The sequence below is a fragment of the Helobdella robusta genome, assembly GCF_000326865.2.
Source record: "Helobdella robusta unplaced genomic scaffold HELROscaffold_18, whole genome shotgun sequence".
Classification (NCBI taxonomy): Eukaryota; Metazoa; Annelida; class Clitellata; order Rhynchobdellida; family Glossiphoniidae; genus Helobdella; species Helobdella robusta.
Window position 1 is genome coordinate 1449024 of NW_008703981.1, and position 23832 is coordinate 1472855.

The 23832-nt window shown below is 32.3% G+C and overlaps 2 protein-coding genes across 2 annotated transcripts; one reads left to right on the forward strand and one right to left on the reverse strand.

The window, feature by feature from the left end:
* Positions 1 to 11507: 11507 nt before the first annotated feature.
* Positions 11508 to 14070, forward strand: HELRODRAFT_170532 (hypothetical protein; the record flags this gene model as incomplete). Its single annotated transcript, XM_009016349.1, has 3 exons — positions 11508 to 11966; positions 12238 to 13201; positions 13898 to 14070. The coding sequence occupies 3 exons, from the start codon at positions 11508 to 11510 to the stop codon at positions 14068 to 14070; spliced, it is 1596 nt and encodes a 531-aa protein (XP_009014597.1).
* Positions 14071 to 17895: 3825 nt separating this feature from the next.
* HELRODRAFT_76709 (hypothetical protein) lies at positions 17896 to 21848 on the reverse strand (the record flags this gene model as incomplete). The annotated part of the gene is made up of 11 exons (XM_009016350.1): positions 17896 to 18211; positions 18473 to 18650; positions 18821 to 18991; positions 19394 to 19475; positions 19585 to 19668; positions 20151 to 20282; positions 20406 to 20519; positions 20896 to 21036; positions 21187 to 21387; positions 21505 to 21568; positions 21778 to 21848. Coding segments are annotated over 11 exons (1554 nt in total), but the record flags the coding sequence as incomplete, so codon positions are not given.
* Positions 21849 to 23832: the final 1984 nt, after the last annotated feature.

Sequence of the window (23832 nt, forward strand, 5' to 3'; positions counted from 1 at the left end):
ACCGTACTAAATTGACGTCAACGAACGAACGCCTTCGAAACTTTCTGGTTGGCTGGTTGAGTCTGCTACATTGCTTTTTTATAAACATATAATCTTAATAATTATTTGTATACATGGATATATATATATATATATATATATATATATATATATATAATCACTATAAAAGCAACAGTAATCAGTGATTCGCGTGTACGTACACAGTTCAAATTTTTCGGGGAAAATTCAAAATAGCTTGAAACCACACCGTGCTTAACAGCCAATTAATTCCAAGCCGAAGCAAGCCAAGCTGAGCCAATATGCGTAGATTTGTAAGCGCTTTTATATTAAAATTTTGCTCGCTTTTTATACGAATATCCCCAATATTAAATTCAAAGAAATAACGCAAACGAGTTTTAAAAAAATTTTCAAAATTTAATTAAAATAGAACATATACACAAGTTTTATTTGCCAAGTAATTCCATCCAATCATTTAAACACAAAATTGAACTATCTCGCAATCTATTTCTTTTTATGATTATCAGTTTTCAAGATTTTGAAAAAGCTTGTTTTCTTGGTGTGGAAGTTGAAGGGATACATATCACAAATTATAGAATACCGCTAGCATGACGTCATTTCCTCCAACGATTCCGTAACAACTTCTCCATCCTATTTTAAAAATTTTCTTTGATGCTTTTTAGTCAGTTAGGTCACAATCATCATCATCGATATAGCGATGAAATCAAATTTTTTCAAAATAATTTGAGACTGCACCATAACACAATTGTGTGTGTGTGTGTAGTGTGTGCGTGTATATGCATGTATGATTTTATGATGAAATTATTAAAAATAAATTTAAAAATACCTCAACTAAGAACATATTATAAACGTTAAAAATCTCAAAATCAGTTATAAAGAAATTAATTCAACAATAAACAATGAGATAAAAAGCGAACAAACTCATGTACACACCCACACACGTACAGACACGTACAGACACGTACACGCATCGTATCTGAAAGAAAAAAATTTGAATGTGTTTTTCGTGACTTATCAGGTTATAGATAGGTTATAAAAAATTAATTAAAGGATTTTTTTATGGGTAGATTAATTTCAAATAATTTGTTATCACTACACAGTGTTAATGTACTGCTAGTTGATATGTGTTACATGTGGTGAACGGTGCTCATGTTTTTATATCGCTGAGTAGGAACATTCACACACACACACACACACAAATAAGCACACTCCCATTTACACATACATACAAATGTTTTCAGCTCAGCACAAACGGAACGGACACAAAAGGTTTTTATATAGTAATAGATAGAAAGAGAAAGAAAAAGAAAGGAAGAGAGAAAGGAAGAGAGAGAGAAAGAGAAAGAAGTTTTAGAATATAAAACATAAAAAAAATAATTAAACCGAAACAAAAATAATTTTACTGCCAATCCAAAATGATCTTGAAAATTTAAACTTCAGTTTATAAGGCACGTACATGCTTGCCTTTATATAATTGATGTTATGTGATGTAGTGTGATGATGACACACAAACACAAAAACACACAAACAAACAAACAAACACACTCACATGCATACATACATAAACATATGGAAACGCTCCATTACATTACACAACACATGGTTCACGTACCAGCGTGTTCATTCAACCGAGCCATGACACCTAACAAATTATTCACTGTACTTTTTTTAATACTCTGCTCTCTCTCTCTCTCTCTCTCTCTCTCTCTTTCTCTCTCTTTCTCTCTCTTTCTCTCTCTTTCTCTATCTCTTTCTCTATCTCTTTCTATCTATTAATTTTCCCATTTTTTGTAATTTTGAAAACAATTAATTAATCACGGTAAAACATTATATATATATATATATATATATATATATATATATATATATATATATATATATATATGAAGTTTAATTGCACGTTGCAACATTTATTTTTAGATTTCTACGTCAGCAATTGCCGGCATTTTTTAAAGACTTTTTCACTTTTGGAACTTCCATTCAAGCAAGAACTACACGCCACACGCCACTTTTCTATGCTCCACCAGCCAGAATTAAAGTACTCTGCATGAGTTTGAAACACACCGGCCCAGGAATATGGGAGACGATTCCACAAGAAATTATAGATTGTAACACTTTGCATCTTTTTAAAAATAAACTGAAAAATTTTTTAATTACGAAAAGTTCTGTTTTTCAAGGATAATAATGTATATGTATATATATATGTATATAAGTGTGTACATATTTCATTAACATTGTACATTTTCTCCTATTGACAATTTTATTTTATCATTGAGAAGCTATTTTGCACGGTGGCCGAGCCCACAAGAATTAATTTTCTTTTTTTGGTCTCCGAATCATTCATGCTTTTTGTTTTGTTTGATTGAATAAAAGTGATTTGATTTGATTTGATTAATTACAAAAAAGTAACTGAAACATTTTACACAATCAGCTTATTTTTGCGTGTAGTTGTAATTATATATATATATATATATTTATATATATATATATATCGCGCATTGGTAAACAATGAATAGTGTGTTGTTATATATATATATATACATAAATATATTATATATATATATATATATACATATATATATACAGCATTCTCCACCTCCATTATTCGAGATCTAGATGTGCTTGGGCTGTTTTATTTCAGGTTCTCAATTTTGTTTTCGTTGATTTTTTTTTTTGGTAAATTTAATTGGTTAATTAATTTGCTAATTTGTTACTTAATTATTTTATTTATTCATTTATTCACTTCTAATATATTCTTTCTTTCTTTCATTCACTCATTCATTCGTTAGTTCATTCACGTGGTTGAACAGTTAGAAATAGAGATGAACTGAATTATACGGATTTTAAAATTATTTGTTGAGAAACTAAACAACAAGAACAGCAACAACAATAACAACAACAACAATAGCAACAACAGCAACAACTACAGCAGCAACAACGACAATAACAACAACAACAATAGCAACAACAACAGCAGCAGCAGCAACAACAACAACAACAATGGCAACAACCACAACAACAATATAAACAACAATATTACTACTGCATTTGTTTTATAATTAGTATTAGCGTCAAACAACAACAAAAAACACGACAAACAATGGGGCAAAGTTGCGTAAAATCCACGGACGGTAAGTTTTTCTTTTCAATAATGTTTTAGTTGATTAATTAAATAATTAATTAGTAATAAATTAACTAACCAATCAATTTCTTTTTTACGTTAATTATTTTTCTAGTTATATATCGTTTGTAACATATGAAACATGATGATGTTATGACGGATGTATGGATGTATGTATCATTATTGGATATCATCAATCATTTTTAATGTATTACTAGCGTGATGGTTTTTAACCAGTATCCTGATCATTATCATCATTTTAAACCAGTTTCATCATCATTATCATCATTTTAAACCAGTTTCATCATCATTATCATCATTTTAAACCAGTATCATCATCATTATCATCATTTTAAACCAGTATCATCATCATCATCATCATTTTAAACCAGTTTCATCATCATTATCATCATTTTAAACCAGTTTCATCATCATTATCATCATTTTAAACCAGTATCATCATCATTATCATCATTTTAAACCAGTTTCATCATCATTATCATCATTTTAAACCAGTATCATCATCATTATCATCATTTTAAACCAGTATCATCATCATTATCATCATTTTAAACCAGTATCATCATCATTATCATCATTTTAAACCAGTATCATCATCATTATCATCATTTTAAACCAGTTTCATCATCATTATCATCATTTTAAACCAGTTTCATCATCATTATCATCATTTTAAACCAGTATCATCATCATTATCATCATTTTAAACCAGTTTCATCATCATTATCATCATTTTAAACCAGTTTCATCATCATTATCATCATTTTAAACCAGCATCATCCTCATCGTTATTATTATCATCAACCTTTATGATAATCATTGCGAAAAGTGAATTGAATTTTTCAAAAAAATCGATAGCATAGATAAATAATGCACACACGTGTGTGTGTACGCACATTCATATTTTACGTGTGCACTCCACTGACATACATACATACGTACATACATGAATACATACATACGTACATACATACATACATACATTTTGGTCAGGTGCTAACCCTAACCCACAATTAAAGAAGGGTCTCATGGCGGAAGGTAGCCTCAGGCCCGACGAGTATACTATTTCACCATGGGCGCAGGGACGTTCCCTTGCGTGGGATGTTACGTTCCCCCATACATACATACATACATTATGTTAACTTTAAATTTTACCATTGCGTGCAAACTGACTCGCAAGCAGTAACATTTCGTAGATTTTGCATTAAAGCACACATAATAACCATTTTCCTTACTAAAATAATACAACACAAATACACATAATCTTACTCTTTTTCTTTCTATCTCTCTCTCTCTTTCTCTATTTCTTTTCTTCTCTCTTTCTTTCCTTTTTTTCTTTCCTTTTCTCTTTCTTTCCTTTTCTCTTTCTTTTTTTCAAATACAAACACATGCCCGCAAGTATAAGAACATCAACCCTTTAAGCAATGTGCATTGATCGAGATCTATCGTCACCTTCATCATCATCATCGTCGTCGTCATTTTCGTCATCATTTGCTGACATTTCAACTTACTGAGTGAGTGAGTGAGCAAGTGAGTGAGTGAGTGAAGTAGTAAGGAAGACAAATTATTGTGAGTTTGGTTCGATTGGCTTACATTTTTAGACTATGATGATGATGAAAATGATGACTATGATGATCAAAATAATAGTGATAATGATGATTGATGATAGATAGATAGATAGATAGATAGATAGATAGATAGATAGATAGATAGATAGATAGATAGATAGATAGATAGATAGATAGATAGATAGAAAAAGAGATTTTAATTAGGTAGATTGACATTAGAAAGAACACAATACGAGGGAAAGAGGGAGTGAGAGAGAGAGAGAGAGATAAACATTAAGAATGTTGTATCCCAACAGATAAACAAAACAAAATCAATTCAGTTCATCACCCTCTAAACAACCATTAATTAAAAACTTGACAGCGAATGATTTCTTTGTATGTATGTATGTTTGTGTTTGTTTGTTTGTTTGCTTGTATGTGTTCGTTCGTTTGACTGATGTGAACATCTGGCCGATATAATTTTCCAATGCATGTTATCTGTGTTTATTCTGCAAAGATCGTTAACATTTTTTTAACGTTTCATCTAAATTTCATTATACAAGATGCATACGCACGCACACAAGCACACACATACACCACACACACACAATAAACATATCAATATACAAACGAGCACCCTTCAATTACTTTCCTAATTCCAATTCAGTGTGAGAATGCACATACACACACACACACACACACACACACACACACACACACTTCCATTACTTTCTTAATTGCAATTCAGTGTGAAAAAAACGCAAAAGCACGCACGTACACAAACACACACACGCGTACACACACGTACACACATCCATTTACTTTCTTAATTACAATTCAGTGTGAAGAAGATGAAAATATGCGAGTAAGCCTTCTTCCGGGCGTGCGAATTAGTTCTGCGTGCTTCATTGCCATTGAAATCTGACTGAAAAAATTATTTTATTATTGTTTTTGTTATTATTATTATTATTATTACTATTATTAATAATCTTCATCCTATTCATCATCATCTTTTTATTATTATTCTTTCCTCTTAGAACGACGTTAATGTTAATGTAAATTTGCTGATGCCCTGTTTCCTGATGTTGCTGTGTAATCTTCATGTATATACACACATACATACATACACACATACATACATACATGCATACATACATACATACATACATGCATACAAACATACATACATACAATCGTGTGATGTTTATCGATTCATTTCTTTTTAGCAGCATTCGTTTTCTCGAAATTTTATAAATTTTAAAATGTTCTTTATATAGATTCATTCATTTGTGTTTATTCGTTCATTCATTCTTTCATTCATTCTTCCATCCATCCATTCATTAATTCATTATGTAAACTGCTGAGACAGATGATGATCATTATCATCATCGATTTTATTGTACTTAAATATGTACTGCTGTATGTGTGTGTGTGTGTGATGTTGTTGTTGATGATGATGATGTTGTTGTTAATGATGATGATGATGTTGTTGTTAATGATGATGATGATGTTATTGTTGATGATGTTGTTGTTGATGATGAAGTTGTTGTTGATGATGACGATGATGTTGATGATGATGTTTTTGTTGTTGATGATAACGATGATGTTGTTGTTGTTGTTGATGATGATGTTTTTGAAATTATGAGACCTATAAGAAGATGACGTATCCAAAGATAATAAAGATGTGGTGACAATATCGTCGTCTGTTAGTTAAATAAAAACCGCGTTATACACACACATACACACACGAACACGCATACACAAATACAAAAATATATAAATGCGAAAAATATAGGCTCATAAACATGCCAGAAACTGGCGATGATGAAGAGTTAGTGATGATACAATGATGAATGAACCATTGATAAACACCTTGTGATTTATAGTACTTAAAGAATTAATTTTGTGTATGCATGTGGGTGTGTGCGTAAATTATAATTATTATTATTTATATTCTTCTTCTTCTTATTATTATTATTATTATTATACAATTTAATAATTCATTGTCATTATTATTTTTTATAATTTTATTTCATCTTGCTTTGTTTACATATGCGTGCCGCTTATTACGTGAATTCATGCAAGAAATTAATTCCATTAATTCACTGTATTCCATATGACGTGTGTGTGTGTATGATGTATACACACCTGCACAAACAACAAACACACAACACTCTATCATCCCACACATACTAATTAGGCAAGGCCCATGCAAAATTGTGTTATTTATGTGTGTGTATATATAACATATAGTATGTTACACACACACACACATGCATACACACACAATACACACACATGCATACATACACACACATGCGTACATAGAAAGTGATAGATACACATACATGCACACATACGTACACAGAGCAACAAACACACACACATACGCAAACACACACATACACTCTCACGTACAAAATACACACAGATACAAAAAGTGCAAACACACACGCGAGCGCACACTGGTAAGAACAAATATAAGTCTGCCAAATAAAGCTAAATTGAAAAGTGACACGCCATGCCAGGCCATTGTTTGCTACTTATTACGGTCGTCACCATCATCATCATCCTCACCATCCTCACCATCATCATTATCAAGATCATTATAGATACTGTTGTCACCACCAAACTTGCCATTGTCTTATTACCATGTTCTCGTTCGCATTTTAACCATCATTACTACAGTTGTCATTTTCTTAATCGTCATTCCATGCAATCACCATTTTTCCAATCATCATCATCGTCGTCGTCGTCCTTCTCATCATCATCATCATCATTACCATTTTAATCATCACTCTTATTGTCACCATCATCATCGTCATCATCATCACCATCATCATCATCTCCCTCATCATCTTCACCATCCTCATCATCACCATCATCATCATCACCCTCATCATCCCCCTCATCATCATCATCATCATTATGTAAAACCACCTGCGTCTTTAAATGCTTGTCAATGTCATCTCAATCAGTTAATGATGATGATGATGATGATGATGATGATGATGATGATGACGAATACAATGGCGCCAACGACAACGGTGGTAAGATGATGATGGCAGTTCTGATGATGATATTTCAGTTGTAGCTATAGTGGCTGGCGTGTCAATCAATCAACCAATCAATAAACCAATCAATCAATCATTCAATCAATCAATCAATCAAGTTATTACTGTGTTACTCTTTGATGCAGTTAGTTGTACTTTCAAAATAGTATCCAAACACGAATGGCAGATGTACAGTGTTGTACACCCAACCAAATTATTTGCTCGTGACCAGACAACTTTTGCATAGACAAACAAATCAAGATAGGGGTTTTATCTCAACCAAACTGATACTATACGTAGATACAGGGTATCTTTTTTAGTATCTATTATTCTCTCTCGTGAAAATTGGGTATTGTGTGCTAAGCAAATACGCATTTTGTGTGTATCTGTATATATACCAAAAGGTATCTATTTATTCACATGTATATATATGTGATCTCTAAGGAAGTACATGTATAAAATGATACATACATTCAGATTGAAATACAAACATACCGTGATTCACGTATTCAAGATACTCAATACATTTCAGATGATACATGAATTAAAAATACACACATACAATGAAACATGTATCCAAAGAAGATACATACTTACCGTGAAATGAATTTTGTATACAATGCAATACAAATACCGCTTGGTATCTATACAATTTACCTCGTTTGGTAGAAACTTATGGCAGGTGTTTTCCTTGTTCGAGGTTTTAATATTGATCTTCTTACAGCTTACTTTCGCTATAAAATTATTATTATTATTATTCATTAGTTTCATTATTATTTATTGTAATGACACAATAATATTAGCAATAATAATAATAATAATAAGAGGAATAATGATAATAATGACGATGGTGATGATGCTAGTCATTCGATAATTATAAAAGTAGGCCAGCGAACATTGGATGGTTATGCAACGCGTGCTATAGCGGCTATTGTTTCTATTGTGGTTAGAGAAAAGATGAGAGAGAAGAGAGAGAGAGAGAGAGAGAGAGAGAGAGAGAGAGAGAGAGAGAGAGAGAGTATCTTATCTGAAAAAATTTTCACGACAAACTTGAAAACTTATTCATTCCTTTGTTTGGTCCATTTATTCACTCATTCATTCATTAATTCATTCATTCATTCATTCATCCACTTCCGATCACCATCAATCCATCTTTAATCTTTATGTTGATGGAAAAGTAGCCATGTTTCAAGCATTCCAGTATGTAAACTAATATCCTGACACGCGCTTGTTGTTGCTGCTAACTCTGTTTCTCATCACATCTTTCCAACAACTTTCCCACCCTTATACTCCTCTCTCTCTCTCTCTCTCTCTCTCTCTCTTTCTTGGTCTCTTTCTCTCTTTGTTTGTTTCCTCTTCTTCTCTGGATAAATTTATGTATTTTTAATTTTAGTAGCACAAGGGGCTTAGGACACTCTTTCTTGATACAAAGTCGAAAATAAACCGTTGAAGTTTACAATTTAAATAAAATGCCAAAGTTGTAGTGGTTATGCAAATGTGAAAATTTTAAAAGTTTTGTTTTTATTAGAAAAAAAATTATATTTAGAAAATCCTGTTCGGCTGGTCTTTTGTTATTAGCGCCAAAACCATATCACGTTATGATACCACACTCACTTTCAAACATTCATTTCATTTATACTTGCTTACACGTGTTTTAGTTCAATGATATCTCGATTACATTTCATTTTTAGTGGATTTTAAATTCTGTTTTCAACCTTTCTTTGGTTGTTTAAATCCAATATAGAGTTAAATCAGTTTATTTTTTGTCGATGCATATCCATTAAATTGTTTTTGAAAATGTTCTGCCATGCGTACGGGCGATACAAAAAGAACCGCTTTCATTCTAGATATTCACGCAAAGGTATTTGTTTATTTTCTACTAATTACTTGGTTTTAATTGTAGGTTTGAATCATTTTTCAAAGAATTATAAGTTTATTAGTATTTCTTCGAATAAATATAATAAATTCATAATTATTTCAATTAATTTCCAATCATTTATAAACTTTATTTTTTAATAAACTTATTATTGGTGAATTATCATTATTTGGCTACACGTTGCACAAACAAATTAGAAACTAACAAAGGTTTTGGAGGCTGAATAAATTGACACACAAACACATACACACACACACAGACAGACTCACACACACATACATTGCAGATGTAGAGGCAGACGTTTTATTAACGCATATATAATCAAAAAATAATTTAAAAAAAAATCAATTCTCGTTGGAAAATAACAACAGGGCAATTTCGGTAAACAATGCGTGACTGGTGTCGTTAGGTAAAATAATCTGATAGATTTCAAGAATCCACAAATCATCATTGCGATATGTTAAGCCCACCAATTCCATCCGAATTAATAAATAAATAATAAATAAATATCTTTATTTTGTGACACACGCTACAAGCTATTTTCTCTATCATGTCTTATGTACATAAAGAGCGCAATTCATATTTTGGGTAAGGCAATCATCTTTTTATCAAGCAATTATTATTATTATTAATATTGTTGTTATTTTTGTTGTTGTAGTTGAAGTAGTGGTAGTAGTGGTTGTTGTTGTTGCTGTAGTTGTTGTTGTTATTGTTGTTGTTGATGATGTTCTTGTTGTTGTTGCTGCCACATCATCTTTAATTATATCACGATCATCATAACCCTGATCTGTTGTATTCATCATAGTCATCGTCGTTATCACATTATGTTATAATAGAATATTCGCCTAGTTCTTTTTTATTTCATCCAAAGCGAAAACCAAACGATCTAAATTTTCATATTGGAGACGGTGTGGATCGTAATTATAATTATAACTGGTTAATGAAAAGACGATTGCGTTAGCACCGAAAATATGAATTGCGTTCTTAAGACGTCTGGCGCTTCTTTTGCAGTTAACGTGTTCGAAAACATAGATACCCTAATCTATCACATGCTATATGTTGTCTGATACCTCTATTTAAGGAGTTGGCAGACTTGGGCCTTGTTCGCCAAAAAAGGTCATCAGCCAAACATTATGACCAAAAAAGGAGCCACAAATCTTAAAAAAATTCTCCCCCGAATAGAAAAATATTGCTATTTAAGTAAAAGGTCAAAGGTAAAATAGTTCTCAATGTGGCTCTCACCGCAAAAAGTTTGCCCACCCCTGCTTGTATTCCATTAACGTCTATTCCAAATTTTACATATGCTGTGTTGTTCCTTGTTGATATCCCTAAAAATATCTAAAACTAAAATAATATTAATAATTATAATAACAATAATTAAAATGTAAAAACGTTTTTTTATTTACTTAATAATAGTTAAAATAATTTTTCAATCGTTTATCACGTTAGTGCGATGATGTATAGACGAACAGTCTGCTTAACTGTGAGAAAAAATTATTGATTTTTTCTCGAAACAATTTCAAACATATGTAGAAATTTTTCTTATTAATAAATTTTATTTTCTAAGTTATTTATTTGCTGTATAATTTTTTATATAGGTATCTAAATTTTTTAATTTTGTAATAAAAATGCTGTTGTATTTTACATATAAAATACCGTATGTAGTGTAATACTGGTTGTAAAATAGGTTTTTCCTCTCTTTGTGTATTTTTAAGAGTTTGAAGTTAACATTCCTTGATATAGTACACTACTACTCATGCAATAAATTTTTGACCTATTATTAAACAAAATTCTTAACCATTACTCTTTATTACTCTACAGACGAATCTCACCGCCCAACAAGAGATGGACATACCAAAAATCGGTCGGTTATGAAATTCGATAAAACTGCTCGTTCTACCGACTCGACAAGAACCCTTAAAAACGTCTGGAGAGCCGGTAGATCTAAGCACAGTAGATTCGATTCTTCCGATATTTTAGACAACGAATACAAGTACATCTCGCCGTTCAATGGATACAAAGACAGTTACCACAGCTCTCACGAAACCGAAATTAGGAGAAAGAGTTACAAAACTTCCGCCGAATCTAAACACGGAAGACATCAAAAACCTCATAATAAAAGTATGGAAAGCCGACAACAACGAACTCAGCAACTCGTCAACATCAATTCCGGCGTCAAATTCACCATTCAGCGTATCGCCATTCAGTCAGAACAGATGGAAAACTGTGCAGATGATGGAATGTTGTCAGATGTGCGGAAGATGAAATACAGGAGTGGGAATGTTGAAGAGGATTCCGGATTTTTCGACAACACTCCTGAGCTGTTGCAGGTTTTGTAGGGTTGTGTTATGATTTTTTTTATTTTTAATGTTGTTGAGATGAAGATGAGAGGACTATGATGATGGCTCTAATGTTGATTAAGTTAACATATTTCTAAAAAGTTTAGAACGCAAATTATCGATAGGCTAGTTAGACAGATTTATTCTATTTTTTAAAAGTTTAGATTGTAATGGTGATTGAAATAATGCATTAATTATCATTATTAATTAAACTTTTTTCTAATTAAAGTTAATTATTAAATATCAATTTAACAAAAACCAGCGGCGTCCGGCCCAAAACTCTCAACTGAACTCCATCAGCGAATCAAACGATGAACAAAACCACCACCATCATCACAATCGCCGCGAATCACCTTTCTCATCACGTGACAACATCTCGAAAGCACGAAATATGACGTCATCACTGACGCGAGATATGACGTCACCGGTAGCCGACAGTCGCTGCTTCAGCTGCTGCCGCTGCTGTCGACACAACGACGTGAGGGAGAACCCTTACGTGTCTAGCCATGTCTTGAGGCAGTACCCATTCTATCCGCAACTGATTTCCAGATCGGACCATTATCAGCATCAGCACCACCACCACCAACAGCAACAACAACAACGTTATCAACTGTTGCGAAATCAAACATCTACCTATGAAGTGTCAAATGATCATCATCACCATGGCGACTCCGACCATTATCATCATCACTGTCGTCGGCGTCATCGTTACGGTCATCATCACCGTTATAATCGTCAAACTGACCGCTGCAACAAAACGAATTTACTATCACTGAGCGAGTCTCGCAATTCTAGCAAACTTGTCAATCACACCCTGGCCACGCCTTCAACGTTATCCGCCGACAGTCAAACCATCTTCAGCTCCTCTTCTCACGACGAACGCACCCACCTCAACCTCAACGCCACATCTCTTACTGCTGCTACCCCAATAGCCGCAAGTAGTAAGAGAAACAAATGCAACAGCAGTAAATACAGGCATAGCGATTCAAATCAAACAAAACTTCCAGATAGAGATGATGGAGATAAGGATATGAGACAACTTTACAATGTATCCCATCGTCATCATCGTCGTCATCATAATTTTCACGCATCTTCATCTTCGTCCTCGTCACCAAGGTCATCTCGTTACGGTTCAATGATTCGACGCCAGACAAGGGCTAGGAGGTCATTTGGGGTAGGCGAAAGTTCAACTGGGTCAACTTTGGGGAAAAAGTTAAATAACAAAGGTTTATAAACTTTTAAATATCTCTTTCATCATAATGTATATACAGTATCGATAGTATAGATAGTATATCCTGATACTATCTAATATACTTGAATGTATTTAAAATTATTTCATACAATTTAAAGTTCGTTAGCTTCCTACACGCATATATACGCTACCGTTTTATCATATTATATTAACCATGTACAGACTTGGTTAGAATCGATATATCGTATCATGTATGTATAGGAGGTATTGAACACGTTTTTAATGAACTAACATGCATCTATTTACGGTACGTATGTTTTATCGGTAGTCGGTAAGGCATTTAAAATGTATACGCGACGCTATTATCAGCACATGAGTGTGAGAGGCTTCGTCTCATTGTGTTCAGAAATAAATTCAGAGTAAATTTATCATTACCATACCGCTACCAAACCATTACCAAACATTACCAGAGCATCACCAGACTATCGCCAGACCATCACTAGACCATCGCTAAACCATCACTATATCCTCATTAAACTCTCTCTAGACCATCTGATCAGCCCATCACTAGACCATCACTAGACCATCACCAGACCCTTGCTAGACCATAATCAGACCATCACTAGACCATAATCAGACCATCACTAGACCATAATCAGACCATCACTAGACCATAATCAGACCATCACTAGACCATAATCAGACCATCTCCATACCATCACCAAACCAGATACCACCGAAACAGAGTCACCAATGACAGATCTCAATAGAAAATCCAACGAATCCAGCGAGTCAAGAAAATTCATTAGACCAGACGTTTGTTACAGCAATGATGAGATGGTTGAACTCGTTAAGAAGAGTTTCCTTGCCAACGGAGTAACTTATTGTAACAAGTACTGTTAATATAATATTTTTCTTCTTATTTTCTTCTTATTTTCGCTAAAATTGCTGTTATTGCTACCAATATATGACTTTTACTCACGAAAATTTTACAAATTTTAATACATTTTCCAAAGTTGGGGCGTAAGATAAGTTCATTATATCATTAAATTTGGATTTAACAATGTCAAATTTTTAACAAAAGCGAAACTGAATGAAATGATCGTACGATGACGTAGATTTACGTTGAGAATGAATGATTTAACTAATAAAAGCATCATCTGGCATTTATTGTGTGTGTGTGCGTGTGTGAGTGCGTGTGTGTGTGTGTAATGTGAATAAAATTGTTTACGTAACGGTAACAATGTTTGTTTGTTTCAGCTGTTGTGTATTATTATATGGGTGTGTAAGTGTGCGTTTAGTATGTGTTTGTGTGTGTGTGAATGTGGTGTGTTTGTTTGTCTGTGCGTGTGAATGTAGTATGTTTATATGCGTGTGAATGTAGTGTGTTTATGTGCGTGCGAGTGTGATTGTGTGTTTGTTTGTGTGTGTAAGTGAGTGAGTGAACAAATTTTCTTAGCTACACACACGCTTAACTATTTATATTTTATGTTGACGATGATGAATAACAATGTGGCATATGTTGTTTATGCTTAATCGTTCCGTCTATTATCTTTGGTTTAATGCCTGTGCAGTGAAACTTAATGAATAACCTGTTTTATATTATTCTAAATAAAATTAATTTATAACATTATTCAAATTTAATATATATTATCATCCTTATTATCCTTATTATCATATAATATATATATATATATATATATATATATATATATATATATTTATGATATTTATTTTTCATTTTCATCCAAATTTATTTCTTTATTAAATCATGAATTTATTTCTTTATTAAATCATTCTTTTAAGATTGAAAAACTACAATTGAAGAGCCCGGACAATGAATCACAGTACAGAAAGCAGACAGGCTCTCTCAAAATCTCAAATTGAAAGTAAAAAGAAAAAACTAAAAGATACTCTCTCTCTCTCTCTTTCTCTCTCTCTCTCTCTCTCTTTCTCTCAATCTGTGTCCGTGTGAAGTAAAACTGATTAAATTCCTATACAACCATCTATAGTCTATTTTCCACATCATCAAATTAAATCAATCGATAAAGTGAAGTCAACTTTCATTTTCGTCTTAAGTTAATTTATGATTTTCTCGTTTTGATCGATTTGTTGGACACAAAAAGTAACATAATTACTTATTACATACATTCAACGTAGCTTTACGTTACAATATATACATACAAACATGTATACATACTTAGGCACACACACACATATGGACAAACACATACAAACACACATCCATCCATTATCGATCAATATTATTTTTTGTCTTGTTTGTGATAAATTTATTGTCCACAGTCACAGTAAGTAACTTTTATTACTGCTTCAACAACACGCCAACTGACACAGATGTCTCAGTATTAAGCACACACATATCTATCATACAAACATACACACAAACATATATAGGTACGTTCATACATACACACACACACACATTTACATGTAAACATAAGTAATGTAAAATGTAAACACCCATTTAGTTATTAAGCCAAAATCATTATATTTCATTTTTTTAATAATTGATTTTTACTTGTTTAACCTCCAATCATTCTTTCGATATTATTATGTTAAGCTGACGGTAGCATATAGCATAGCGTATGTTTTGTTTGTTTATTAGCGTTCACTGTGTGTGTGTGTGTGTGTGTGTGTGTGTGTGTATGTGCGTGTTATTTGTGATTTGATAAACGGATAGTATTATATCTGTTTAATTTATTTTTAATAAAAGGCCTTACAAAACGTAAATGTACGGGTGAATGCATGCGTGTGTATGTTTGTCTGTGTGAACGTGTGTTGTATATATGTTTGCATACGTGTGTGTGTGTGTGTGTGTGTGTGTGTGTGTGTGTGTGTGTGTGTGTGTGTGTGTGTGTGTGCGTATATAGATTTTTCATCATATAATTTGTGGCCTTAGATTTGACAGATGATGTCGAAACCCCTTTTTAATGGAGGTAGGAGAGGTTTAAATGAAAAAAAAACTTTTCAAAGTATCATTTGTTCATTTTATTTATTTATCTCAACTGGCTAATAGGAATTAGATTTCAAATTCGTCAAAATAATATAACATCACGACATTTTTCAATACAATTGTGTGCAATTCTTCAAATGAACAAACATTTGAAGATTTCTATTAATATTGTTAGTAGTAGTAGTAGTGGTAGTAGTATTAATAGTAATTTAGCATCAGTAGAGATAGTAGTAGTAATATTAGTAATTAAGTAGTATTAGTAGTAGTAATAATTAAGAAGAAGTAGTGTTATTAATAGTAGTAGTAATAATAAATAAGCAGCAGTAGTAGAAGTAGTAATAATTTAGTAGTAGTAGTAGTAGTAGCAGTAGTGATAATTAAGCAGCAGTAGGAGTAGTAGTAGAAGTAGTAGTAGTAGAAGTAGTGATAATCAAGCAGCAGTAGTAGTAGTAGTATATATATATATATATATATATATATATATATATATATATGTAGAGAGAGAGAGAGAGAAAAAGAAAACTAAAGAGAAACAAAGAGAGAAACTTTTTACAATAATATAATGCAGTATTAAACATAATAGACTCAGTATTATTTACATAACTTTCAGGAATAACACTTTTTGATACAAAATGTAAAAAAATGAGTACATTTTTCTCTCTCTCTCTCTCTCTATATATATTATATATATATATATATATATATATATATATTACACGCATAATAAATTTACGTTGGTGGGTAAAAGAATGACTGAATGAATGAATGAATTGGTGAATGAATGGGTAAATGGATAGATTGATTGAAAGATGGATGAATAGATGGATAGATGGATGTATGGAGCAAAGTTGGTTCTTGTTATTTCGTCAAATTACCCATTTCTGTGACAAATTAAAAAAAAATTAAATTTACTGAATAATTAAATTAATTTAGGTAAAATTATTCAAACAAACCAATCATCAAACAATATAGCTAATATACCAATCAATCAAATAATCAATTAGTCAACCAAAAAATCAATCAACAAACAAACCAATCAATCAATCAACTAAACATTCAGTTATCAATCAGTTAATCAACCAATCAATCAATCATTAAACAAATACACCAAACAACCAATCAATCAACACACCAAACAACCAATCAAACAATCAACCTACACACCAAACAACCAACCAATTAATCAACCAACTAATCAATCAACACACCAATCAATCAATAAACCAATCAATCAAATCCAGCTATCTCTCTACCGACTTTCTTCCTGTGTAGTGATGATTCGTTGGATCTCTTCAAGAGGGAGTGCCCTCGAGAAACGACTCATCACTCTTATATAGACGAACAGGACCATCTGCTGTAGCCTCTGCTTCAAATTATCAGTTCTGCCGACAATTATGAAAGAATATTAATTTCACTCCTTTCTTTCATTCTTTCATTTGTTTATTCATTTATTTATTTACTCAGTCATTCATTTTCTCACTCATTCATTCACTTATTTTCTCGCTCACTTGTCCATTTCTTCATTTTAAAAGAACTAACTATATAAGCTACTACAAACTTATCATAGCAGAAAGGTTGATATTATATATGTTGTCAGTAATAAATAACTGCTAAAACCCATAAATTACAATTTCTTTTAAAACCCATGCAAAATACAACTCGTATTAAAAAAGATTTAATCTAAATGCATCTTAATTTAAACAACTCATCACACATGTGTGTGATAGGTTGGATTGCTTTGCTTTCGAACTCGGTTACTGCAAAACCGGACCAAACACTTCACCATCAAACAATCTCATTGTATTGAACCTGAGTTTGAATTCGAAGACGAAAATGTGGTAGAAGTATTTCAAAGTGTTCACGATCTTCCTTCTTTTGCTCGTTGTGTATCTGTTGTTGTACGAGCCAGAAATAGCACTGTTTATTGGTTTAAAGAATAATTTATTTGAATTTTTGTAAAGAAAAAGATAGATAGAGATAGACAAATGAACGAACCATCTAGCCATGATAGAGTATCTATCGACAGGATGGTGGAGTTGTTTGCTGATCGCTCTGATGGTGTTCAAGTTTCTGGGCAGGAAGTGCAAGCATTTTAATTTTAATCGCACTACTTCCATCTATATATCTCTTCGCCTATCTAATCATCTATCCATGTATCCATTCAGCCATCCATCCATTCATGTATCCATTGAACCATGTATCTATCTAGTCATCCATCCATGCATTCATCCATGAATCTACCAAGTCATCCATCAATCTCTATAGCAATTCATAAAGCATCCATGATAAAGATAAACAGACCCCGACCCTATCCCAGCGACCCCCAGCAACCTAATGACGAGCAGCATGGGCCTGGGCATATCTCTAAGGACGGCCATGATCTTATCGAAATGTTTCTGGGCCATGACCCTCATGTACTCGAGGTCGGCAGGGGTCATCACACTAGACAGCTTGATGCTGGAGATGCTGATTGGACGCTGGACCAGGATCTCGCTGAATATTTTGTAATCTGTGGGGCATTCGTGGCGAACATTTTTCAGGGAACAAGCGTGTTTTGCAAAAGCGTATGAACCGTTATTATTTGTCATAAATTTGTAAATTAAGAATTGTTGTTAAATAAAAGATCATTTCGTTTCATTATTATTCGAGTAACAACGAGAACAAAATTAAAGATTTGACCTTTGACCCCAAGTTTTCTGGAATAAAACTCCATCTGGCGGTCATTTCTTGTCATGATAGCTTCGTAAAATCGGCAGAGGTACTTTCGATCGTTTATGGATAGGAATTCGTAGAGACCATGGTCCAATAGAACCAGCTGGCATCTGTTCTGTTTGTCCTTTCTTACAAATACTACGGTGTAATATAAATAAAGTATTTACATAAGTAATTAGAGGGCTGGTTGGCAAAGATGAGTATAGTGTAAATAATATAGTGTAGATAAAAAATGTGTGGTCATTAATTGAATGAATAAGTAGCAAGTAGTGGTTCAATAGCCGTAGTTAATAATTTATCAACCGGCTTGCAAAAATAAATGATCAGTAATTTAGTAACTGGAATAAGTAAGTAGTTATTTAGTAGTTGGAGTGAGTAGTTATTTAGTAGCTGGTATCAGTGATCAACCAACCAACCAACCAGCTAACCAACCAACCAATCAACCAATCAAAGAATCAACCAATCAACCAACCAATCAACTAATCAACCAACCATCCAATCAACCAGCCAATCAACCAAGCAACCAACCAACCAACCAACCATTGCCTGGATGTGGGTCAGCGTGAACGAATCCAGTGTGGAAGAGTTGGTGTGAGAAACATTTCACTAATTTCTCGTTGACCTAATCGAAAAATTATGACGGTACTAACAGTTATCGTCGTCGTCATCATCGTCATCATCATCATCATCATCATCATCTTCTTCGTCATCGTCGTCATCATCATCAGTACCTCAGCAACCGTGATATCCATCTGTTTGATCCTGTCAAGGTCATTGACCTTGCAGCCATCAATGTACTCACACGTCAAGACCCTCTGTAGGAATAATAATAATAATTAATATTTCTTCATTATAGTATCAATTGGAATATCAGTGATGATATCATCATCGATTGATATCATCACTGATTGATATCATCACTGGTTGATATCATCACTGATTGATATCATCACTGGTTGATATCATCACTGATTGATATCATCACTGATTGATATCATTATTAGTATCATATCGTTATTAGTATCATCAATCTATCAATAAACCAATCAATCGACCAATAGAATCAATCAATTAATCCATCTATCAGTCCATCAAACCGAACAATCATTTCAACGCTGACCGGTCAATCAAATCAATTTAGCTGATCAATCAATCAGCCAACCAACCAGCCAACCAGCCAACCAACCAACCAACCAACCAACCAATTAACCAATCAATTAACCAACCAACCAGCCAACCAACCAGTCAACTAACCAATTATCAACCGAAAAATCAATCGACCAATCAATCTACCAACTTTGCTTGTGTACATCCAATATACTTTCGGAACGTATATAAATTTGAAATGCTTCAAATCTTGCCTGCATCTTTCACCATTCCTTCCTTCATTCTCAAAGTCTAATTCTTTGGCTAGGGTACCTTTTAGATCCTTTTTATTTGATTGAATAATTGATTGATTGGTTGGTTGCTTCATGTAAGACTGAATGAATGAAGAGAATGATTTTGTTTGATTGCTGGTTAACTAATTGTTTGATAGAATGAGGGTTCCAACCTGTAGAACCCAAGCAAATCCAAAATTTGGATGCATCCATTCTATGACTTTCAGCAGCAGCTCAACTGTCCTTATGTCTCCAACAAATCTATCTTGTAAGTCTATGTACTGAACCTAATTAATTTGTGAGAATGAGTTCAGTCAGTTCAGTTCATTCTTTCGTTCGTTTGATCGTTTGTTCCTTTTAATTCATTTGATTATTTATTCAGGCAATGATTTAGTTACCTTATTCATGTATTCATTCACTTTTCATTCATCTTTAAATTCATTAACTCTTCCGTTAAATCTGTCATTTCTTCATTCATCTCCTCATTCAATCATCCATTCATTTATTCATTTGTTCGTTCTTTTGTTTGTTCGTTCGTTCATTCATTCATTTATTAATTCATTCGCTTATTCATCCATTCATTCATTTAATGACGACTCACTCATTCATTAATTCACTCACTCCTTAACTCAGAAAAAAAATATAACGACAAGGGCAACTGACTTTGACGGCCACTTTCTTGTCGTCGTGAGTGACAGCTCTGTGCACCTGAGCCAGAGAGGCAGCAGCGATTGGAACATCATCAAACTCTTTGAACATCTCCATGGGCTTCATCCCGAAATCTTCTAAAAACAGCGCCTCCACCTAAAATATAATAATTATAATCGTAATTATTATCATAATTATAATAATATTTATTATTATTATATTATATTTATCATTATTAAAAACTGCCAAATAAAAATAAGTGAGAGAATAAACAAATGAACGAGGAATCTGACCTTATATTCATACCTCATTTTTCTTTCGAGCAAGAGCCTGGTCCTGTAGTACCTCCAGTGTGTCGATGTATTCTTTGGGTAGGATATGGTTCAGGCAGACCAGCCCCTGCCCTAACTTGATGTAGAGGCCACTGTTCCGAAGGCAGCCCTGAAGTACCCTCTCAGCCGATCTTTTGTGTACAGCTGGTATCATCTTGTTCCATTCTCTCGAGTTCTATGAAAAGGAATTTTTGTTAAGAATTTAATTAATTTGATTTAAATTGAAAAAGAATTATTTTCCTATTATATTTGATATTTAAATGGATTTTTAATTATATCTATAGTCTCTAACTTCTTGAATGCCCCACAAAGACAATTTGTAATCAATTGAAATCAAAGTTCCTATGTAGACAGACCTAAAATTTTGAAAGTATTGAAAATAACAAAATTTTAAATGAAACAAATTTGAATTCATATAATATAAAATATATATATATATATATATATATTATAATAAATTAAACAATAAGATTGGTTTAAATTTAAAGATATTATTAATTACATTATTAATAAACAAATCATATTAAAAAAGTGATAAGTAAGAAAAAAATGATGACCAAAAGACCTTAAAAATCTTGTGAAACCAGAAAGCAAAAGGGTGAATTTTCTTTTACGCTTGCCATCCAGAGTGTGATAATATACCACACCAGAAGCACTTATAGCAAGACATCCACTGATGATCTTATGTTTGTATATCTGATACTGGATAGCTGAAAAGACACTCTGTCGCAACGTTTGATACTGTTTGATATCGTTTACACTTATGGGCGGTGGTGATGGAGGTGCTTTGGTGCCTTTGTGGAGAATGAATGTGATCTGAAACTGTTATTATATTAGCGATGAATATTGATCCTTTGTAAAATTATTACGTAATTAGTAAATAATACTTTTCCAACTTAGTTGCATTCCTTGCAATCATGCTTTCATTCATTTATTCAATCATTCATTTATTCATTCATTCATTCATTCATTCATTTTTTATTTATTTATTTATATATTCATTCATATTCATTCATTCACTCAAACTAATTTATTCATCTTATTTTCTTATTCCCGCAAAATATAAATTATATATAATATATATGATAATTTTATTTACATTTCTTGTCTTTGAAGTGTGTTTTGCTGAGAGATTCCGGAAAAACGAAAACATAATTGGATTATATTATTATAATTTATCAGCTATCAAATAACTCTGAATAAAAAAAATAAATAATTAGTTTTAAAAAATTAAATTCAAATATATGAAAAATTAGTTGATGAATTGTTTTAAACAATTTAAATAGTTTATATTATAAAATAATCTGCAGATAACATTATTATAAAATAAAATAAACTTTTTATAATAATATGTTATCAGCAGATTAGCCAAGTTTGAATTGTTTGAAAAACAAAATGATAAAACTTTTTGAATCATATAATAAATAAATTAGAATATTATTAATTGTGAATAAAAATAATAATTTATGAATTTAATTTAAATGATAAATGATCAAACAAAATCGCGTTTGACATCTAAAAATGAAAAAAAAACTTCGCACAGCATTTAATTAAAGTCAACACGAATCTTAAAAGTAGATCTAGCATTAAGTTTTTTAAAAAGTAATGTAACTGGTTTTTTTTTATTATTAAATTACAAGTAAGAATTGAGATAAACTACAAGATAAAATACGTAGGAATAAAACTCACTAATACACACACACACACACAACACAAATTATGGAATTAGCTTTGCATTGTTAACATTTGAGTTTCATCTGTGCCTAGCCAATTATTAATCAATCTAATGAGAACTACTCTTACTACAGTTTGAACAAAGTCACCTAATAATAATTAAATAACAATATTAACTGCTTAATTATTAATAACATTATAAACATAATTGTAAGATCAGAACAGTTGTAGATCATATAGAACAGAACATATGTCATTATACAGTGAACGCTATTATCACGTGACTGAGAATGGATTTTAATACTGTAGTTGAGTTGTTTGGCTGCTGTTTCCAACCGATAATCCATCCAGTGGAATCTTTATTGAGCAGGTTCTCAAACTCATGCCGGCATCTTTTCCAAATAGGTCGAGATTGTTAGCAGAACATGAGAGGCGGCAGACCAATGGATTGGAGACAGAAACATTCATGCTCACAAACGCGTACTCTGCCTTCCATGAAATCATTCTCTTTCCAGTTTAAATAGCGGTCAAATTCTTGGCTAAAGAATGATTTTTAAATCCAGACTAATATTATCGATACAAACGAACGATTGATTGTTTGAACGGATGAACGAACGAACGAATGAATGAATGAATGAAAAAATAAATGAATGGAAGAACGATTAAAAGGATTGAGTGAAAAAATGAATGAATGATTAAACGAAAAACAAACGAAACTAAACATTACCTGAAAAATTGTCGTTACACGTGTGTGTGTGTGTATATATATTCATGTGTGTACATATGTATATATATTTTTGCATTCTCTATATGCCCCTGGCGTTTAACGTTTATGCCTTAACGGATTCGAATATCAAATAACTAACTTAACTATATGTATGAAGGTGGCTTCTAACCTAAATTGATGTAAATGTATATGTATATATATATATATATATATATATGT